Source organism: Ovis canadensis, chromosome 3 (assembly GCF_042477335.2).
Source record: "Ovis canadensis isolate MfBH-ARS-UI-01 breed Bighorn chromosome 3, ARS-UI_OviCan_v2, whole genome shotgun sequence".
Taxonomy (NCBI): Eukaryota; Metazoa; Chordata; class Mammalia; order Artiodactyla; family Bovidae; genus Ovis; species Ovis canadensis.
The window spans coordinates 210,192,900-210,214,548 of NC_091247.1; the positions used below are offsets into that span (position 1 = coordinate 210,192,900).

A 21,649-nucleotide genomic window follows, 5' to 3' on the forward strand; every position below is an offset into this window, starting at 1 on the left:
GGGAACATTTCATGCAAAGATGATCCAGATACCAACAATGGTGATCACTCACTTAGAGTCAGACATCCAAGAATATAAAGTGAAAGGGCCTTAAGAAGCATCACGATGAACAAAGCTAGTGGAGGTGAAGAAATTCCAGCTGAGCTATTTCAAATCCTGAAAGATGATGCTGTTAAAGTACTACAGTCAATATGCCAGCAAATTTGGAAAACTCAGCAGTGACCACAAGACTGGAAAAGGTCAGTTTTCATTCCAATCCCAAAGAAAAGCACTGCCAAAGAATGCTCAAACTACCGCACATTGCACTCATCTCACATTCTACCACGTAATGTTCAAAATTCTCCAAGCCAGGCTTCAACAGTACATGAACTGAGAAATTCCGGATGTTCAAGCTGGATTTAGAAAAGGCAGAAGAACCAGAGATCAAATGGGCAACATTCATTGGATCAACAAAAAAGCAAGAGTTCCAGAAATACATCTACTTCTGCTTCATAGACTATGCCAAAGCCTTTGACTGTGTGAATCACAACAAACTATGGAAAATTCTTCAAGAGATGGAAATACCAGGCCACCTGACCTGCCTCCTGAGAAATATGTATGCAGGTCAAGAAGCAACAGTTAGAACTTGACAAGGAACAACAGACTAGTTCCTAACTGGGAAATGAGTACATCAGGACTGTATATAGTCACCCTGCTTATTTTACTTAAATGAAGAGTACATCATGAGAAATATCGGGCTAGATGAAACACAAGCTGGAATCACGATTGCCAGGAAAAATATCAATAACCTTAGATACACGGATGACACCCCCCTTATGGCAGAAAGCAAATAACTGAAGAGCCCCTTGATGAAAGTGAAAGAGGAGAGTGAAAAAGCTGGCTTATATCTTTACAACATTAAAAAAGCAAAGATAATGGCATCCAGTTGCATCACTTCATGGCAAATAGATAGGGAAACAATGGAAACAGTGAGAGACTTTATTTTGGGGGGCTCCAAAATCACCACAGCTGGTGACTGCAGCCATGAAATTAAAAGATGCTTGCTCCTTTGAAGAAAAGCTATGACAAACCTAGACAGCATATTAAAAAGCAGAGACATTACTTTGCCAACAAAGGTCCATCTAGTCAAAGTTATGGTTTTCCCAGCGGTCATGCATGGATGTGAGAGTTGAACCATAAAGAAAACTGAGCACCGAAAAAGTGATGCTTTTGAACTGTGGTATTGGAGAAGAATCTTGAGAGTCCCTTGGACTGCAAGGAGATCAAACAAGTCAATTTTAAAGGAAATCAGTCCTGAATATTCATTGGAAGGACTAATGCTGAAGCTGAAGCTCCAATACTTTGGCCATCTGATGCGAAGAACTAACTCCTAGGAAAAGACTCTGATGCTGAGAAACATCAAAGGAAGGAGGAGAAGGGTATGACAGAGGGTGAGATGGTTGGATGGCATCACCAACTCAATGGACATGAGTTTGAACAATCTCTGGGAGTTGGTGATGGACAGGGGGGACTGGCATGCTGCAGTCAGTGGGGTCGCAAAGAGTCAGTTAAAAATGAGTGACTGAACTGACTGACTGACATTACCATATGAAAAACAGGTAGTGGGAATTTGCTATATGATCCAGGGAGCTCAGTGCAGTGCTCTGTGACAACCTAGGCGGGTGGGATGGGGTGGGAGATGGGAGGAAGGTTCAAGAGGGAGGAGACATATATACACCTATGGCTGATTCATGTTGATGTATGGCAGAAACCAAAGCAACATTGTAAAGCAATTATCCTCCAGTTAAATAATTTTAGTTTTTTTAAATAAAATTGTCTTTGGAGACTTCCCTGATGGTCTAGTGGTTAAGACACCACACTTCCAATTCATGGGGTGAGGGTTCAGTCCCTGGTCAGGGAGCTAAGATTCTATAGGCCTCTCGGTCAAAAAAACAAAACATAAAACAGAAGTAATATTTTAACAAATTCAATAAAGACTTTTTAAAATTTTAAAGAAATAAAAAATAAAATATCTATGAATGTGTGTGGACACCAAATATTTATATTTTTAGTAGTTTTTAACGTAAGTCTAGCTTTCCTTCTGGTTTGAATGCAAGTACAGTCACAGAAACATTAGCAGTACTTATAGTTTTTCACCTTCAGAAACCACAAATCATTATTGTGATAGTGATGTCATTATTAGGTCAGTAAATTACTAAGTCACATTAAAAATATAAATGCATATATTTGAATCTATCTGGATTCCTTTGAAATTCATATGTTTTTAATTTGTTTAAAAACATTACTCTGAGGAAATCATAGCCTTCACCAGACTCCCAAAGTTGTCCAGTAAAACAAAAATTGACTCCAAAGTCATTACTTACAAAACAGAAAGAGGCTCACAGACTTAGAGAACCAAATTATGGCTGCTGAGCAAAGGGATGGAGGGACGGGATAGTTAGGCAATTTGGGATGGACATGCATTTGCATGCTAGTCACTCAGTCGTGTCTGACATTCTGTGATTCCGTGGACTCCAGCTCTCCAGGCTCCTCTGTCCATGGAATTCTCCAAGAGTACTGGAATTGGTTGCCATTTCCTCCTCCAGGGAATCTTCCCGAGCAAGAGAGTGAACCTGAGTCTCCTGCATTGTGGGCAGATTTTTTACTATCTGGACCACGAGGGAAGCCCAGATGGACATGTACACACTGGTATATTTAAAATGGGTAACCAACAAGGACCTATTGTATCACACATGGAACTCTGCTCAATGTTATATGGCAGCCTGGATGGGAGGAAAGCTGGCGGAGTGGGGGCCGGGTGTGGATACATGTATACGTATGGCTAGGCCCCTTTGCTGTTCACCTGAATCTATTACAACAGTGTTAATCAACTATACTCCAATACAAAATAAAAAGATTTGTTTAAAAAGACTCCAAGTTCAAGCAAATAGATAAAATGGGCTGTTAGAAAAATTTATGAGAATATTTTTGCTGATGATTTGCCTGAATTTCAGTGAATATAGTGAGGAGTTTGGAATTGGGTGGAGGATAAAGTCAGCAACTATTCAGAAAATGAGTTCTTGAAATGTGACTAGTAGGGCAACATCCTCTTCTTGCCTTATAAATGTAGAGAGCTTAATGGGCTTCCCTGGTGGCTCAGATGGTAAAGAATCTGCCTGCAACGCAGAAGAGCTGGCTTCAATCCCTGGCTTGGGAAGATCCTTTGGAGAAGGGAATGACTGCCCGCTCCAATTATTCTTTTTGAATAACTTTTAAAACTTGAGTGAAATAGATAGGAACATAGATCTTAACTAATAACAAACTTTAGAAGAAAAGAAAACATACTAACTTGAATAAAGGAATAAGTGGACATTGTCAAAAAGTTACAAAAAAAAAATAGCTGTAGGCTCAGATGAAAAACAAATTCTACCAAACTTTTGAAAAGGAGATAGCTTCATCTGAGCCACTCTAGATTATATAAAAGGAAAAACAAACTTAAAAAAAATTTTGTGAAGCAAGTTTTATGCTGCTACAAGAACCTGTCTGAACTCTAGAAAACTAATTTAATCCTGCCTCTTCACTTTGGGTTGTGAATATCAATATAAAAATCATCATAGAATACAGAAATAGCCAACATTTCCCAAATATAATGGGACACCAAGACTAGCAGATTTTATATCAGGAATGTAAGAATAAGCCAATATTAGGAAATCTGTCCAAATGATTGACTAGATTTATTAATCTAAAGAAAAAAATCATTCCCATAAACTTGGAAAAGATATTTCACTCATTCTTAATTGCAACAGCCAATAAAATAGGAATCCAATGATATGTAATAACATATTATTAATGGAGATTTGATAAGTTTCATTGTCCCCAAATGATGATGGAGCTAACGTTGGCAATTCTCCTGAGCATGAATTATTTTGTCCATATATTATGCTGTTAGAGCAAGAAATTTGGAGGATTCCATCTGGACTTTTCACCATTTAGCTCTAATTCCATACATATGAGTAGCTTCCCTGGTGGCTCAGATGGTAAAGAATCTGCCTGCAAGGCAGGAGATTCTGGTCAATCCCTGAGTCAGGAAAATCCCCTGGAGAAGGGCATGGCTTGCCTGGAGAATCCCATGGACAGAGGAGCCTAGAGAACTATAGTCCAAGGGGTCCCAAAGAGTCAAACACAACTGAGCAGCTGACACTTTTGCTTTCACCATACATATGAAGAACAATGTGGGGATTTTTCTAGTTTTCATGGATTTTATTCCAATTATACATTTCAGTTCAGTTCAGTCACTCACTCATGTCCGACTCCTTGTGACCTCATGAACTGCAGCACGCCAGACCTCCCTGTCCATCACCAACTGCTGGAGTCTACCCAAACCCATGTCCATTGAGTCAATGATGCCATCCAACCATCTCATCCTCTGTCATCCCCTTCTCCTCCTGCTCTCAATCTTTCCCAGCATCAGGGTCTTTTCAAATGAGTCAGCTCTTCACATCAGATGGCCAAAGTATTGGAGTTTCAGTTTCAACATCAGTCCTACCAATGAACACCCAGGACTGATCTCCTTTGGGATGGACTGGTTGGATCTCCTTGCAGTCCAAGCGACTCTCAAGAGTCTTCTCCAGCACCACAGTTCAAAAGCATCAATTCTTCAGCGCTTAGCTTTCTTTATAGTTCGACTCTTACATCCATACATGACTACTGGAAAAACCATAGCCTTGACTAGATGGACCTTTGTTGACAAAGTAATGTATCTGCTTTTTAATATGCTGTCTAAGCTGGTCATAACTTTCCTTCCAAGGAGTAAGCATCTTTTAATTCCATGGCTGCAATAATCACTGAATAAGCCCATGAGAACTACTTTGTCCTATTATGGTTCAATACATATCCAATGTAAGCCTCTGTTTTTTATTGATGTTTGGTGTCCTCAAGAATTAGTGTCAATTCAGGTTTAATATCCATTAACACCTCAAAGTTCTGAGTATTTTTCAGAATCATTCTAGTAAATGGCACCAAGGAAAGTCTTGAGAAGATCTGTAATGTAACCGTGTGGCAGTGCTGCAGGGCCGTGAAAGGGCTCTGAATCTGTAAAATGGTTTAGGACTAGAAAACAGATAAAATTTGTGTCTTTCCCCTGTGGCAACTATAGTCGGTTTTTTGGCCCAGCAGATGCATAATTTCTCCTGCTGTAAAGATCAAGTAGGATTTTCATTGGCTACCTCTCTCTCATTCCTGAAGATGTCATGATCGATTAGTCTGAAATTATTGCTGTTAATTGTCTGCACTTTAAATTCACAATTATTTTTAAGCTCCAAAAACTACATTTGTAGAAAATAGACCACAGTTTTAGGGAAACTCTTCAAGTTATTAGAGATGGTAATGATGCCACATCTCTAAATTAAAGCTTAGCCATGTTTTCCAAGTAATTGATTCTTTTTGAAGTCCCTGGCCAACATAGATTGATGAATCTAAAATGCACAGAGTTTAAAATGAGAAAGATGGTGCAAATACCAGAAATCAGATCCATTCCTATTTGCACTTTAGAGCTTTTCAATCATCACTACACATGAAAGGAATTACTGGTCTTGGTCAGTGAAGTCTTTGGGCAGTTCTAACTCAGAGCAGAACCGGCTATCTTCTCAACCTGAACACAACTGATATAGAAGGCAGATAAAAGATAACTGCAGCATGCCCTAAGTGGCAGACATATATACCATTCTTTACTGGACAGCTGAAAGTCAGTCATCATCAGTAGATAATCTAAATCAGAATGCTCTGCTGATATACCAGGTACAATGGAGGCAATATATATGTTCTTGATTACTGGTGAGTGGATGATAGGAATTTGGGGAAATGGATTCATTGTACTGGTAAACTGCAGTGGCTGGCTCAAAAAGAGAGCTGTCTCCTTGACTGACATCATCCTGGTCAGCCTGGTCACCTCCAGAATCTGTTTTTTGTGTGTAATATATATGGATGGTTTTATTATGGTACTCTTTCCAGATACATACAGGCATGGTGAGATGATGAACATTTTGGATATTTTCTGGACAACTTGCAATCATTCAACTGTCTGGTTTACTTCGTGCCTCAGCGTCTTCTATTTACTCAAGATAGCCAGTATATCCCACCCAGTTTTCCTCTGGCTGAAGCTGAAGATGAACAGGGTATCCTTGGGATTCTTTCTATGTCCTTTCTCATCTCCTCAATTGTCAGTGTTTTACTGAATAATGATTCATTTTATAACGTCAGAATCAATAATGAAGCAAACATTATTTAGGAATTCAAAGTAAGTAAAATCCCAACTGCTTTCAAATTGATTATCCTGAACCTGGGGGCTATGGTTCCCTTTATTCTTTGCCTGGTCTCATTTGTCCTTTTATTTTTCTCACTTTAACACACCAAGCAAATGAAACTTCATGCCACTGGGTCCAGAGACCCTAGCATAGAGGCCCACATGAGGGTCATAAAGACAATAGTCATCTTTCTGGCTCTTTTCACTATGTACTATGCAGTTTTTCTCATTGTAACATCTAGCTTTCTGATTCCTCATGGAAAATCGGAGCTGATGTTTGGTGACCTAAGAGCTGCCATTTTCCCATTGAGCCATCCATTCATCCTGCTAATGGGAAACAGAAGCCTGAGGGAGGCTTTTCTGAAGGTGCTGGGGATTGTGAAGGGTTTCCACAAAAGAAGGAAATATTTTATTCCCCAGAGAATCCTGATATAAGCAGAAAGAAATCAACAAAAGCGTCTCTCCCTTCTCTCAACTGTTTGCATTCCATTTTTATTATGTGCCATGGAAATCATTCATATCTGCCATTATTCTAAATACTTCTTCTTGTTTCTGTCTTGAATAATTTTGAATCTAATGTTATAATGGAGCCAGATGTGTTTATCTTCACAGGAGAAATGAATCTAAACCTCACGTTCACACTTCACACCATTGCCTAAATGCAAACATGTTCTACTTCTTTCTGCCTCTTACTGGTAAAGGCCTTGAACTCAATAATAAACTCAATAAGAAGAATTTCAAGTGCACAGGCTGTGGGGAAGAGAGTTTAAAACACATAAAATCAACCATGTAAACTAGTTTTGTATCATGACTAATTTGTATCTGATTGCACTCTTTCCAAAACTAAAATCCATTTTCACAAGGAGACTTGACTTGTGAAAAATTTATAATCTATAGTGATGAAAATGAAGTTTCATTTACACATTTTGACTTTTATTAAATGGGTGTTTATGTTTGCTTTTTTGTGCCTCCCTATTTGAAATTCAGCTTGACCCATCCAAATTGCAGAACTTAATAGCAAGAAGCCTATTGCAAATTCATGAAATATAATCTCTTAATTTGCATGAGATCAATTTCAGCAAGACATTTCAGTTATCACTCAGTCAGGGGTGATAATTATAATTTACCCAGGCTACAAATCTGGTCATGCTGTTTGCAACAATCAGATGGCTTATTCTTCACAAATGTAGAGGCAATTCTGTTTCAGAGGAGAGCTTGGAACTTTCGGAGGATATCAAAGTCAAAATAATGGCAAAGGAAAAAAAATCATTCTACAATTTGAAGAATGTATTTGTCATGCTCTGCTGGTCATCTTGCAGTAATATTTGAGATTAGGGTGGTCTCTCTCGACATGTTCAGTATAGAAGACCACATCTTTCTGACCATAACGACTGCAGAATTCATCATAGGAATGTTTGTGAATGGATACATTGGACTAGTAATATATATTGATTGGATTAAGAAGAAAAAGATCTCCACAACTGACTACATCCTCTCCAATTTAGCTCACTCCAGAATTTGTTTGCTTTGTGTAATGACACTCAACGGCACCATACTGGCACTCTACCCAGGTGTTTATGAAAATGAGAAAATAAAGGTAGTTCTTAATATCTTCTGGACATTCACCAACTACTGAAGTATGTGGTTTGCCACCTGCCTCAATGTCTTCTGTCTCTTCAAGATAGCTGGTTTCTTCCACCGACTTTTTCTCTGGCTGAAGTGGAGAATCAAGGGGGTGTTTCACTGGAGCCTGCTGGGGTCCCTGGCCATTTCCATGTTGATCAGCCTTATACAAGCAACATTAACAAATTCTGATTATGAATTTCTCAAAATTGAAAACGTAAAAGAAACGTCACCGAATTGTTCCATGTGAGTAAAATTCAATACTTCAACCCACTGACACTGTTTAACTTGTCAGCAATTATTCCATTTACTGTGTCATTGATCTCATTTTTCTTTTTAATTACATCCCTATGGAGACACAGCAAACAAGTGAAATCCAGTGTAACAGGTGCCACAGACTCCAGCAAAGAGGCCCACGTGGATGCCATGAAAACAGTGACCTCATTTCTTTTCTTCCTTTCTGTATACTACCTGGCCTGTCTTTTGGCAACATTTAGCTACTTTATGAAAGAAAGCAAGTTAGCTATGATGTCTAGAGAGATTATAGCAATTCTTTATCCCTTAGGTCACTCACTGTTTTTAATTGTTGGAAATAAGCTGAGGCTGGCAGCTGTCGGGATGCTGAGATGTGGGAAAACAGTCTGCATGATGTAAAATCTTGGTTTTATAAAAGGACTTTAATAGCAAACCTTATTTTCTAATAAAAAAACTCACTTTTCTATCATAGGTCCATTTTCATTGTTTTCCAGCTTTTCTGTTTATTTTGGGTACACAGCTTTGAGGAGTAGTGAGACCCATTAGCACACTAATGGATATATCTTTTGTGTCTTTTTACACCACAGACATTCTCATCTTCACACTCCCTTTCCTAAAAGAATTTCAGAGCGCACACTTCTGATTTTGTCTCTTCACTGCCAGTATTGGGCTTGTAATGCCTACTTAAATTCCCTTAAGATTTTATTTTGGCCCCTACTAAAGTGCACCTGGGCTTCCCTGGTGGCTCAGATGGTAAAGAAACCGCTTGCAATGCAAGAAACTGGAGTTCTATCCTTGGGTTGGGAAGATTCCCTGGAGAAAGAAATGGCAACCCACTTCAGTATTCTTGCCTGGAAAATCTCATGGAAAGTGCATCTGAAACCCCAGTGGTTTCTCTCTCTCTCTTTTTCCCCCCTCTATCATACAGTTCCATTGCTCGTCCTTAACTGTTCTCCCTTCATGGCTCTGCTGAGTCCCTCCAGTTTGACATATGAACTAGGAACTCAGATCTCTTCTGTCTTAACTAGTTTAGTTTCCGAATTACACACTTTTCTCCTCCCAAGTGAGTGATACTTCTGGTGGTCTCCCACTTAATATTTCCTGGTGATCTTACTCAGGCATCTTCTATTCATTTCCTTGAAATTAAATTTTCTCACATACAACTTGCTTAACAGGCAGCACTGGGCTAGGAATAGAACCCATTCAATCATCTCCCTTTAAGGGGCGTTCCTAAGTACTCTTTGTAACTTGGGTAGAAGTAAGACCTGCAGGTATTTTCTTTTTCCCATTCAGGACTTTAGAAAAGAAGTGAACTGGGAAGAAACTATCATGCACTGTGGTATAACTACATACTGTCACTAAAAAAGCATTATGTCTGTAACATACAGAGCAAGTTAAAAAAAAAGCAAAAAGAGAAAAAGAAGACTCATTAATAAAATGTGGTTCTACTGTGAATATCAAATCCTTCCTCCCTAGAGTGTTATTGAAACATTTGATCTGGCATGACTAAAGTCATGTCTCTTCTGATCTGACTCTACAATTGGCCCCCATCATTCTCTGTGTTGAATTCAGGTCTATTTCAATCTACTCATTTCCTTTTATTAAAATTAATATATTAATTACCTGAGGATTATCAATTTTTCTGCATAAGATTATGTAAAATTCACTTTGCAAAGTAACAGTATTTAGTCTTAAGTAAATAAATGTCATCAACTGTATCTCTAGTATATCAGCTATTATAATGTTTTATTAACTTTTGTACTGTTTTCTGTAGTAACTGCATTGTAACTTACGTGCTGACAACAATAGTAAATATAAAAGCTACACTTATTTGCAAAAAAGATAAAGACAGAAGAATTGATTTTTTTTGATGGAATATACTAATATAGTCTACACAGAATTTGTAAATTCTATGTCGGGATTAACTATATATTCTTTTATAAGCTTTGATGAAATAAATGTTTTATAACATTTGTGCTTCTGGGAAGGTTTCCTTTCATCCATCTGAAGTCCTGTCTTTCATGTTTTATTTTCTGTATCTCCAGTGTTTCAAATATCTCCAGTGACCGTCATTAGGACTTAAAGTGGTGGACTTGTGACAAAATGCTCTCTTGCAGAATTTCTTTTTCTTTTTTAATTAAGTAAGGGTATGTAACATGAAATGTATTGTTTTACAAATTTTTGTGTATGAGACAGTATTGTTGAGTAGATGCTCAATGTTTCATAGCAGATCTCTATTTTTCTGTCTTCCATATTTATTATTTCCTCTATTTATTTACACTTATTTATCTTCCATAATGGAACTCTGTACTCCTTTTTAAAAAAAATATTTATTTATTTATTCATCAGATCTTAGTCATGGCACACAGAATGCAGGCTGTCTAGTTGTGGCATGCAGCTTTAGTTGCAGCACGTGGGATCTTAGTTCCCTGACCAGGGATCAAACCCATGTCTCCGGCAGTGGAAGGTAGATTCTTAAACTTGGACCACTTGAGAGTTCCCTGAAACTCTGCACTTGTTTAATAGGAGCTATTCATTTCTTCCTTCCCTCAGGACCTGACAACCACTGTTTTACCCTTAGGTACAGGACTTAGATTATTTTCAATACCTCATCTAAGTGGAATCATATAGGATTTGTCTTTCTGTGACTAACATTTCATTTGGCATAACACCTTCCAGGTTTACCCAAGTTTTTTGCATACTGGAAGATTTCTTTCTTTTTTAAGACCAAATAATATCCCACCATATGTCTATGCTATGTTTTCTTTATCCATTTATCTGTCAGTGAGCAGGTAGGCTGTTTTTATATTTTAGCTCTTGTGAATAGTGCTGCAGTAAGCCTAAGAGTACAAATTATCTCTTTAAGATCCTGCTTTTTTCAAGATCCTGATTTCCCGTTCTCTTGTATATACACCCAAAAGTGAGGCTGCTGGATCAAATAACAGTTGTATTTTGAGTTTTTTGAGGAACTTTTATACTATTTTTCCCTTTTAGCTGCATCATACCTTCCATGCTATAACAACACTAGTAAAACATAAAATCTACATTAGTCTAAACTTTATGTGGGTAAATGTATCATTTTATTTACTGTGAGTAGGTTATTCACCAGAACACTGTAGAGAAGAAAATGATGTGCCCGAGTCAGGGATTATTTCCAGGATCAGAGGAGGGCAGTCACCTTTGAACTTTGCTATTGAGAAAGCAGTTTGTCCAAAGTCAGGGCCACATGCAAGAATAAATGTCTAGACTTTGAGGAAGGATTAGAAAAGATATTCATTTCTCTGGAAGGTACTGAGATTCCCAGAATTATTCCATAGAAACGCAACGATGTAAAGTGTTTGTAACTCTGAATTAGAGAAGCTATTTCAAAATAGGAGTTAGGCTGTAAAAATGAGGTTAATTTCATCTTAGGTCCCCTGTCTAACAATCTAGAAGGGTTAAGGACCTAAACGTGTGTTCATGCTAAGTCACTTCAGCCATGTCCAACTCTCTGTGACCCTATGGACTACAGCCCACCAGGCTCCTTCTCTCCATGGGATTCTCCAGGCAAGAACATTGGAGTGGGTTGCCATGCCCTCCTCCAGGGAATCTTCCCAACCCAGGGACTGAACCCATGTCTCTTAAGTCTCCTGCATGGGCAGGTGGATTCTTTACCACTAGTGTCACCTGGGAAGCCCAAGGGCCTAATTATTCAGATGCAGTTTGGTACAGCAGAGGGTAACGAGTAGAATGAAGCACAAGATTTTACTCTTTTCCCTCTTGCATATATATGCTCTTGAGAACACTTTAAATGAAAAAGAAAACCCTAATGGTAATCAATACTCTTCTTCAACATGGCTCCCTCTCCTTCTTACATACAGCATAACAAATGTACATTAAATGACCTTTAAATGTCACATGTCTAGTAGTGCCTTCTTTTAAGAGACCTTGTGCTATATAATTGTTCACCTGAACAACCAAGACAAATGAGGTACTTTTTTAGAATTGAATAGACTTCATTTAGTGTTAACCTTTTAAATTTCCTGAAAATATGTAGCTCTCAGTGTTGACTCAAACTTTAGATGTTTAGTAGTAATCAAAATCATATTTTGCCAAATTTAAGGCTCTTCTTCAAATTTCAGTTTTTGTGCATTTTCTAATTGCAAAAACAAACAAACAAACAAACAAAAAACAATCCCTGAGGTTTAGATAAAATACAAGACACCTAGTTAAATTTGAATTTTCAGTACTTCCCAGAAGTACTAATCGCATGTAATTTGGGACATACACTAAAAACTCTTTCATTGTTTATCTGAAATTCAATTTAACTGGATGTACTGTAAGTTTGGTTTTTCCCGGTGGTTCCAATGGTAAAGAATTTGCCCACAATGTGGGAGACCTGGGTTTGATTCCTGGGTCAGGAAGATTCCCTCGAGAAGGGAATGGCTTCCCACTCCACTATTCTTGCCTGGAGAATCCCATGGACAGAGGAGCCTGGAGGACTATAGTCTGTAGTGTCGCAAAAAATCAGACATGACTGAGAGACTAACACTTTCACTTTTTTCACTATAAGTTTATTTGGTAAATCTGGCAGCCCTATTAAAATTACTAGTGTGCATTACAAATTAATGAATCTAAATTTGCAAAACATAGCCTGAGAAAGTGCCAGACCATGAAAGTGAATCAGCCTAATTTGCATCCTAGCAAGCTATAGCTCAGCCTAAATGAAGCACATGTGGAAAAGTAAAATCTGCAAAGAAAGTAACTGGACATAGATAGAGATAGGGTCCAGGGACCGACAACTGCATTACTTGTTCAAGACTAGCTAGGATTTAAGGAAGACAGCAACAGTTTCCATTTGTCATTTCAGTCTCCATCTCAAGACAGACTACAATAAAAGGGAAAAAGAAAATTACAGCAAAATCCAAGAAGTAGATGTAGATACTACATCTGTTCAACTAGAAGTGAACCGGATATTTCTGCATTTTACGATGTCAAGTGAAGTGCAGGGTATCTTAATGCTCATAGCAGCTGGGGAATTTTCACTGGGGATCTTAGGGAACGCATTCATTGGACTGGTAAACTGTGTGGACTGGATCAAGCACAAGAAGATTGCCTCCATTGATTTAATCCTCACAAGCCTGGCCATCTCCAGAATTTCTCTCTTATGTATAATACTATTGGATTGTAATATATTGGTCCTGTACCCAGATGTCTATACTGGTGGTAAACAAATGAGAATCATTGACTACTTCTGGACATTAACCAACCATTTAAGTGTCTGGTTTGCCACCTGCCTCAGCATTTTCTATTTCCTCAAGATAGCAAATTTCTTCCATCCATTTTTCCTCTGGATGAAGTGGAGACTTGACAGTGCAATTCCTAGGATCCTGCTGGGGTGTTTGGTCTTCTCGGTGTTCATTAGCCTTCCTGTCATTAACAATTTGGATGATGATTTCAGGCATTGTGTCAAGATGAAGTTGAAAACAAATATAAGTCGGAGATGCAGAGTACATAAAGCTCAGCATGCTTCCATCAAGATACGTCTCAATCTGTTGACACTATTTCCCTTTTCTGTGTCTCTGGTTTCATTTCTCCTCCTGATCCTCTCCCTGTTCAGACACACCAGACGAATGCAGCTCCGTGCCCCGGGGGGCAGAGATCCCAGCACGGAAGCTCACGTGAGAGCCATGAAGGCTGTCATCTCCTTCCTCCTCCTTTTCATTGCCTACTACTTGGCCTATCTTGTGGCCACGTCCAGCTACTTTATGCCAGAGACTGAATTAGCTGTGATCGTTGGTGAGTTGATAGCTTTAATCTGTCCATCAAGCCATTCACTCTTCCTAATTCTAGAGAACAAAAAATTAAGACAAGCATCTCTAAGGGTGCTATGGAAGGTAAAATATATCCTACAAAGAAGGAATTGCTAATAAACAGATCTGAAGATAAGCAATCATTTTGTAGGACAAAAGAAGACAAGATGTCCCTTAATTATCTTTAGTTCTTGCATTAATGATGGTTTCATATATACAATTACTCTTAAAATGTACTTAGTATACTTGTAATTAGAACTTAGGAAATCTCAGATAGAACTTATTTTGCATCTTTCTCTCCACCTCTCTTTCTCTCCATCTCTCTCTCACTGTTTCCTTTCTTTCTGTTTCCTCTCTCTCCCATTCTCCAGGGCTTTTATAAACATGTTTCAGAACATGGAGCAATTAATATCTTAACAGTAACTGCCAGAGGAAAAAGTATCTTCATAGTTGATTCTAAATCATTTCTCCAGATACAAAATTGTTTGTCCATTTCAGGACAATTGTAACAGCATCTTGCTGCTTTTTGTGTCCCTGGTGATGCTAACTGGATTCTTCCAGATAATCAAACTAAACTCAACTTTTGGAAAAGACTCAATAAGGTGACAGGTTTTTATCAAATGCTGCGTAATTCTGAATGTAGCAGAAATTAGTACTGATTAGAATCACCACAAAGATATTAATTGCGACTAAAATAAATATTGCCCCAGCGAGTTCAAAACCATTTTAGGGCCATGGACAATGAAAGAAAAGACACTGTATGAGAGAAGGAGAGATCATTTAGAAAGTTTGGAGAAAGTAAGATGGACTAAAGGAAGAACCTAGCTAGAACTTTAGTGCTCACTGAAGGATGTTTTGCCACACAGGATGTGAAAGCTTGCTTTCAGCAAACTAAGACTGCACTGGACATTGACTGTCAAGATACCACAAGATGAAGCCTTCAATCAAAAGCTTATATGTTCCATCAAAAACACATCAGTTATGCTGTGATGAAGATATTTTGGAGAGATCACCTTTGCTATTAACCAGACAAGAATAGTGGTAGACTTTGTGTGCAGAGGAGGAAATGTCTATAAATAGTCAATAAATATAGTGAAAGTCAAAATTACTTTTACACTAGGAGTTTCATACGCTGATTTTTTTCATCTCTGAATCTGAGAGTGCCAAAGACATATTGATTCAACTAATACATTTAAAAACATTTACTGAACACCTTGTAAGTTAAAGAAGCAATAGAAAGTAAGACACATAGGCTGAAGCTTATAATCTTTTCAATAGTATTAAGGACTATTGCTCCCACTCCCTACCTAAGCAGAGGCCAGTTTATGTGGGTTTTATTAAGCATGGAAACAAAGATCCCTGAGGGCTAATGGGACTCTTGGAAGCTCTGTGTTCGACGTCTTCATATTATGAACCCTAGAAACTTGATCATTTACTCACATTGCAATCATGGCATGTCAACTTTCAGTTTTTTGGGGAACAGTAACCAGGCAAAGAGTATTTATATGGAAACAAGCCTTATGATTGTACCTCTTAGTCATTCTCATTATTGACATATTTAGGGTAAAAGTGATAGGGCTAAGGCAATTGGTTTATCTTCTAAGATTATGTTAATTCTGAGAAATTATGAAGAAATAACAATAACTCAGGGTTCAAAGGAGTATTTTTACATTCTTTTTCACTCCTAGTGTGTGAAATATTTTTTCAGGCTTTTTCTAAGAGAAGGTAGTGACGAAGTTACAGATAATGCAGGCAGACTTCTTCTTGCTTGCATTCCTCCTTTAATAAATAGATATCTGTTCACACACTGAATACCTAAGCATCAGGCAGCGTCCTGGGTGCTGAAAATACAGATGAAATGTGACGGAGTCCATGCTTTCACACAAGGCACAGTCAAGGAAAACATTATAGAAGACAGATAATGATCAAGTAAACAAACAGTGACAAGTCATGATTAATACAACTGAAAAAAAAAATGTCTGGAGATAATGGTTAGCTTCAAATAGCATAGTCAGAATAGACCTTCCTGAGAAGCTGACATTTCAAACTGAGACTTAAATCACAAATATAACCCAACCATGCAATATTTTAAACAAATAACACCAAAAAGATGGCACAGGAAGTACCAGTGCCTGAGGAGCAAGTATGTGAGGCAGAACAATATGAACTAAATGATCAGAGCCTGGTGAACCAAGGGTGAGTACAAGGTCATGAAGGGCCTTAGATCATGAGAAGGAACGTCCTTTTAAGTGCAATGGGAAGAAACTGAAGAATTGAAACCATGTGCAACATAATTTGATTCCTACGTAGATTTAAGTTCACTTTGGTTATAGGAAGACTGGATAGTGTATGTGTTGAAGGTGGAAAGGAGTTCAAGTAGGGGGACAAGCTAATAATTATCATAGTTAAGTAGTCCATGTGAGAAATCACAGCGGCTCAGATTTGGATGGTAGAAATAAAGTTAGGGAATTTTTTAGTGAATGAATTCTCTATATTGTGTAGGTAAAGCTGATAGATCTTGTTATTTGGTTAGGTGAAGATGTGGGGTTGGGGGGAGGGTATTGAAGAAAAAGAAGATCCAAAAAACTTTTTAGATTGTTTTTACTTTAGCAATTGGGAGTACACTGCTATCTAAGATTTAGGGGGACCTGTTAATTGAAAAATGGCAAAAATAGAAATCAAAAATTCTACTTTTTGCACGTTATGCTTGAGAGATCTATAAAATAAGCAAATGAAAATGTCAAATATGTAACTGAATATGTGAATCTGTAACTAAGGATTTATTGTTGTTGTTCAGTCGCTGAGTTGTGTTCAATTCTTTTGCTGCTCCATGGACTATGACCTGCCGTGCTCCTCTGTCCATGGGATTTCTCAGGCAACAATACTTGAGTGGATTGCTATTTCCTTCTCCAAGGGGTCTTTCTGACCCAGGGATCAGAGCCTGCATCTCCTGAATTGACAGGATACTTTACCACTGATCCACCAGGGAATCCCCATAACTAAGGTTAGTTTCAGCTAAAAAAATACTCACAACCTAAAAGTTGAGAGTTATATTTTATTCAGTGGGAATTTTTAGGACTTCAAGCCCAGGAAGCAGTATCTTATGTAACCCTGAGAGACCTGCTCTGAGGAGGTGAGGAGAGGAGCTAGGGTATATAGAAGTTTTGTAACCAAGAGAATGTGGTTGAAACATCAAAAGATTACTGCTAATTAAAGAAAACCAGATATGTCAAATTAAGGAATTTAGTGTTTTTCTATGTATGGGAAGATCCAAAAAATTACTGAAGTCATTTCTTTGATATGCATCTCAGCTATCTTGGGACTGGTATCCTGTGCTTTCTCATCCTGGGTCTCCTTAGGGAGAAACATTGAGGGGAGGGAGAGAAAGGGAGGGGTGTGGAGGACTGGTGACAGCAGCTAACTGGTGTCAGGCACCCTCTTTCTACCTTGAGGTCCCCTGGGGCTCATCACAGGGGTAGCTGTAGCGTGATGGCTTAAGAGCTGCAGTATCCTTTGTTTTCTGATATGGCTTGTGACATTTTTTCATTGACAAAAGCCTAGTGGAGTGGAAATTAGAGATGTCATTGTTTTATAGAAAGGAACAGATCAGCTTTCCAATGCTGCTCAGAAAAAGAGTAAAAAATCCTAAAGCAAATTTGCTTTACTTCGTGTAAAGTACTTTAGTGTACTTTGGCAATGAGTACACTAGAATTGTCAGTTGCAGCAGTTAACCAGCATTACCGTGAGGACAGCAAGTCCAGGCAGAGTGCTAAACACCATGCACCGATCCAGAGGAATCTGTGGTGAAATCTAGTAGGAATGGTATTCCCAGGGTTTCAAATAGATACAGAGTCTGATAAGGTACTTTTTGAATTATGTAAGAGAAAATGAAATGCCAAATTGCTGCAAGAGATTACTTCTCAAGCTTCCAACTCTGAGTCACTTCACAAAAAGTCCATTGAAGAGGAGGCTGCTTTTCACTGAGAAATGACCTTGCAAAACCATTGCAAGTTTTCATAGCATATGTTTTCACAACCTTCAACCGTCCTCAAAGAAGACTTTGTTCATCTGAGAGAGTAGTTGTGAATTGGGGAAAGAGGGGTAATTAAATAATTTGAGAGCTGTTAAATGTAGAAATACCAGAACCATAAAAATGTCTTCATCATCATAAAAATGTTCTCATCAGTGAGAATGGAGTCTTGGGCAGTGGGGGGGGGGCATGGGGGGGGGGTCCAAATACCCACCAGTGGTTAGGTTATCTCCCTAGTCTTCAAGAACAAAATTGGGATGAATGGTACTTAGTATCTGTCATAACACAGCATTGAAGACTTTTAAATTTCAGATGGACAGAATGACTCATCTCATAGATATCAGTAAGCTGTTCAGCCATTCACCTTTTTGAGTAGATGTTGAAAGACAGGTACTAGTCATGCACCAGAAAGCTAGAAATACACAGAGAAACATACACAAATTTGGCTTCAGGCAGCAGTTCTTACATAGTAAGGTGTGGATGGTCAGGGTTTCAGTCAATCTAATTCTTACTTCTTTGGGCAGACACTAGTGATGACCGCCATGTCTCTGCCTGCTTTGGAAGCAACCATATGGCTCCATTCCAAAAGACAAAGCATGTACAGATAACCAACTATGAGTCTCAGTGGCAACCCATCATCATTGTCTTTGAAGAAAATTCTTCCCTAAATCTGATTAGGATCCCTAAGTACACAGAAAAGATCCAGATAATCTGATACTGTCACCTTTCACTATCAAAGAGGATTGGTTCCAGGATTTACCCCTTCCCCACAGATACCAAAATCCTGGGATCCTCAAGTTTCTTATACAAAATGGCATAGTATTTGCATATAATCTACACACATCCTCCTGCAATTTAAACCGTCTCTAGGTTATTTATAATACCTAATACAATGTAAATTTAATATGAATAGTTGTAAATATAATGTAAATGTTATACAAATAGCTGCCAGCATGTGTCAAATTTAAGTTTGCTTTTTGGAATTTTCTGGAATTTTCTTTCAAATGTTTTTAATCTTGGGGTTGGTTGAATCTGCAGGTGTGGAGCCTACAAACACAGGCTAAATACAGGCTGATTGTATTTAATTTCTGTGTGAAATTTAGAACACACAACTAAAATTTACATACAAATTCCCACTTTTATCCTTAAAATATGATTGCTGCTGTGCTGTGCTTAGTTGATAAGCTGTGCCCAACTCTTTGTAACCCAAAGGACTGCAGCATGCCAGGCTTCCCTGCCCTTCACTATCTCCCAGAGTTTGCTCAAATTCATGTCTATTGAGTCAGTGATGCCATCCAACCGTTTCAATCTTACGATGTTGGTGGGTTTTTATTTTTTTACTTTATTCCCCCAAGATTTCAATAAATAATGGAAAATTGGTGTTTTTCTTTCTGGCTTACTTCACTCTGTATAATCGGCTCCAGTTTCATCCATCTCATCAGAACTGATTCAAATGAATTCTTTTTAACGGCTGAGTAATACTCCATTGTGTATATGTACCACAGCTTTCTTATCCATTCATCTGCTGATGGACATCTAGGTTGTTTCCATGTCCTGGCTATTATAAACAGTGCTGCGATGAACATTGGGGTACATGTGTCTCTTTCAATTCTGGTTTCCTCGGTGTGTATGCCCAGAAGTGGGATTGCTGGGTCATAAGGGAGTTCTATTTGCAATTTTTTAAGGAATCTCCACACTGTTCTCCATAGTCAGAGTGAAGTAAGCCAGAAAGAAAAACACCAATACAGTATACTAACACATATATATGGAATTTAGGAAGATGGCAATGACGACCCTGTATGCAAGACAGGGAAAGAGACACAGATGTGTATAACGGACTTTTGGACTCAGAGGGAGAGGGAGAGGGTGGGATGATTTGGGAGAATGACATTCTAACATGTATACTATCATGTGAATTGAATCGCCAGTCTATGTCTGACGCAGGATGCAGCATGCTTGGGGCTGGTGCATGGGGATGACCCAGAAAGATGTTATGGGGAGGGAGGTGGGAGGGGGGTTCATGTTTGGGAATGCATGTAAGAATTAAAGATTTTAAAATGTAAAAAATAAAAAACTAAAAAATAAATAAATAAATAAATAAATTTAAAAAAAAATAATGGAAAATTGGGAAAGATCACAATTGGAACTCCCACCCTGCTTGCATGGTGAAAAAAAAAAAAAAGCTGCAAATTTCTTCCCAAATCCTCACCCAGTCATTTCTAAGTATTCCTGTTCTCTGACTTGTATATTTTCATACATATCACATTGTGAAATTCCATCTGTAGAAAGACCATGTTATTTTTCAGAAACTGAAAAGAAAGTCAATCAGGGCATTGAGAAAGTTAGAACAACCAGAGATTAATTCTGCTTCCAAGGAAAAGTCCATTCCTAGATGTGATTCCAGAGCTGAATCTGGCAGTGAACCTGGAAATGAACAACATTAAATATGTTTGGTTTCTCTGTCTTTTATCTTAGCATGTAAATTCTTCATTCACACTAATACTAAAAGCAAACTACGCCATTGATAGAAATGTCCACTAGAGCCTTCATTTTTATCATCACCTAATTTTATAGACAATCTGCTTGGTCTATCTACATTCACATGTATGACTCCCCATAGGAGAGTCACAACACTCACAGAAACAAAGAGCTTCTCTGTTAGGCACAATGCCTAACCTGACTAATACTGAGCCCACCAACTGAAGGTTGCTCCTTAGTAACACCTCTGTTGGTCTCCACTCAGAGGCTTTGGAGGTAGATGGAATAAATGTGTTGTAATTAGTTTATACAGGCTTTCCTGGTGGCTCAATGGTAAAGAATCCACCTGTGATGCAGAAGTTGCAGGAGACGCACGTTCAATCCCTGGGTCAGGAAGATTCTCTGGAGGATGGCATGGCAACTCACTCCAGTATTCTTGCCTGCAGAATCCCATGGACAGAAGAAGCTGGTGGGCTAAAATCCATAGGGTCACAAAGAGTCAGACATGACAAGCAACTTAGCAGGCACACACAGCACGCATACACGCAGCTAGTCTGTATAAGCTCTTTCATTTAAAAAACCTGGTAGGTAAATTTTCTCACTGTATCATTAGCTTGCTACGGTTGCTATAACAAAGTACTATAAACTAGTGGCTTAAACAATGAAAATTTATTTGCTCACAGACCAGAAGGCCAAGGTCAATGTATGTCAGTTCAGTCTCAGGGCTATGAAGAAGAAACTGTTCCGGGCCTCTCTCTCTCTGTTTCTGGTGGTTTGGTGTTAATCTTTGGTGTTCCTTAGCATCTGCCACATCATCTCAGTCTTGCCTTCGTCTTCACGTGGTTTTCTTGTGTACGTGTCTGTCTCTAAATCTTCCCTTTTTATAAGGACACCAGCCATGCTGGATGAGGGACCCACCCTATTTCTTTTCCATATGAGCTTGTCTTAATTACATCTGCAACAGCCCTGTTTCTAAATAAGGTCATTGTTCTGAGATACTGGCATTAGGACTTCAACATGTGAATTTCTGGGAGACATCATTCGATGCATAATACTCACTTTTGGACAGACTTAACTTCATACCATTTCTACAAATGCATGTTTGCAGAAGAAATAAGTTGAGTCAAAATGTAGGAGCTAAGGGCTGTGTGTGAAGTCTATCTCTAAGTCTGTAAACCAAGGGAAAAGCCT

The 21,649-nt window shown here is 38.4% G+C and overlaps 3 protein-coding genes across 3 annotated transcripts; all 3 read left to right on the top strand.

Moving 5' to 3' along the window:
• The first annotated feature begins 5,551 nt into the window (after positions 1 to 5,551).
• TAS2R9 (taste 2 receptor member 9) lies at positions 5,552 to 6,715 on the top strand. The gene is given in 3 exon segments (XM_069581996.1): positions 5,552 to 5,573; positions 5,755 to 6,159; positions 6,162 to 6,715. Coding segments are annotated over 3 exon segments (981 nt in total).
• Positions 6,716 to 7,631: 916 nt separating this feature from the next.
• Positions 7,632 to 8,557, top strand: TAS2R8 (taste 2 receptor member 8). Its single transcript, XM_069586498.1, is given in 2 exon segments — positions 7,632 to 8,112; positions 8,115 to 8,557. Coding segments are annotated over 2 exon segments (924 nt in total).
• A 4,571-nt stretch (positions 8,558 to 13,128) lies between these two features.
• Positions 13,129 to 14,067, top strand: TAS2R7 (taste 2 receptor member 7). Its single transcript, XM_069581997.1, has one exon. It carries the CDS (start codon positions 13,129 to 13,131, stop codon positions 14,065 to 14,067), a length of 939 nt encoding a protein of 312 aa, XP_069438098.1.
• Positions 14,068 to 21,649: the final 7,582 nt, after the last annotated feature.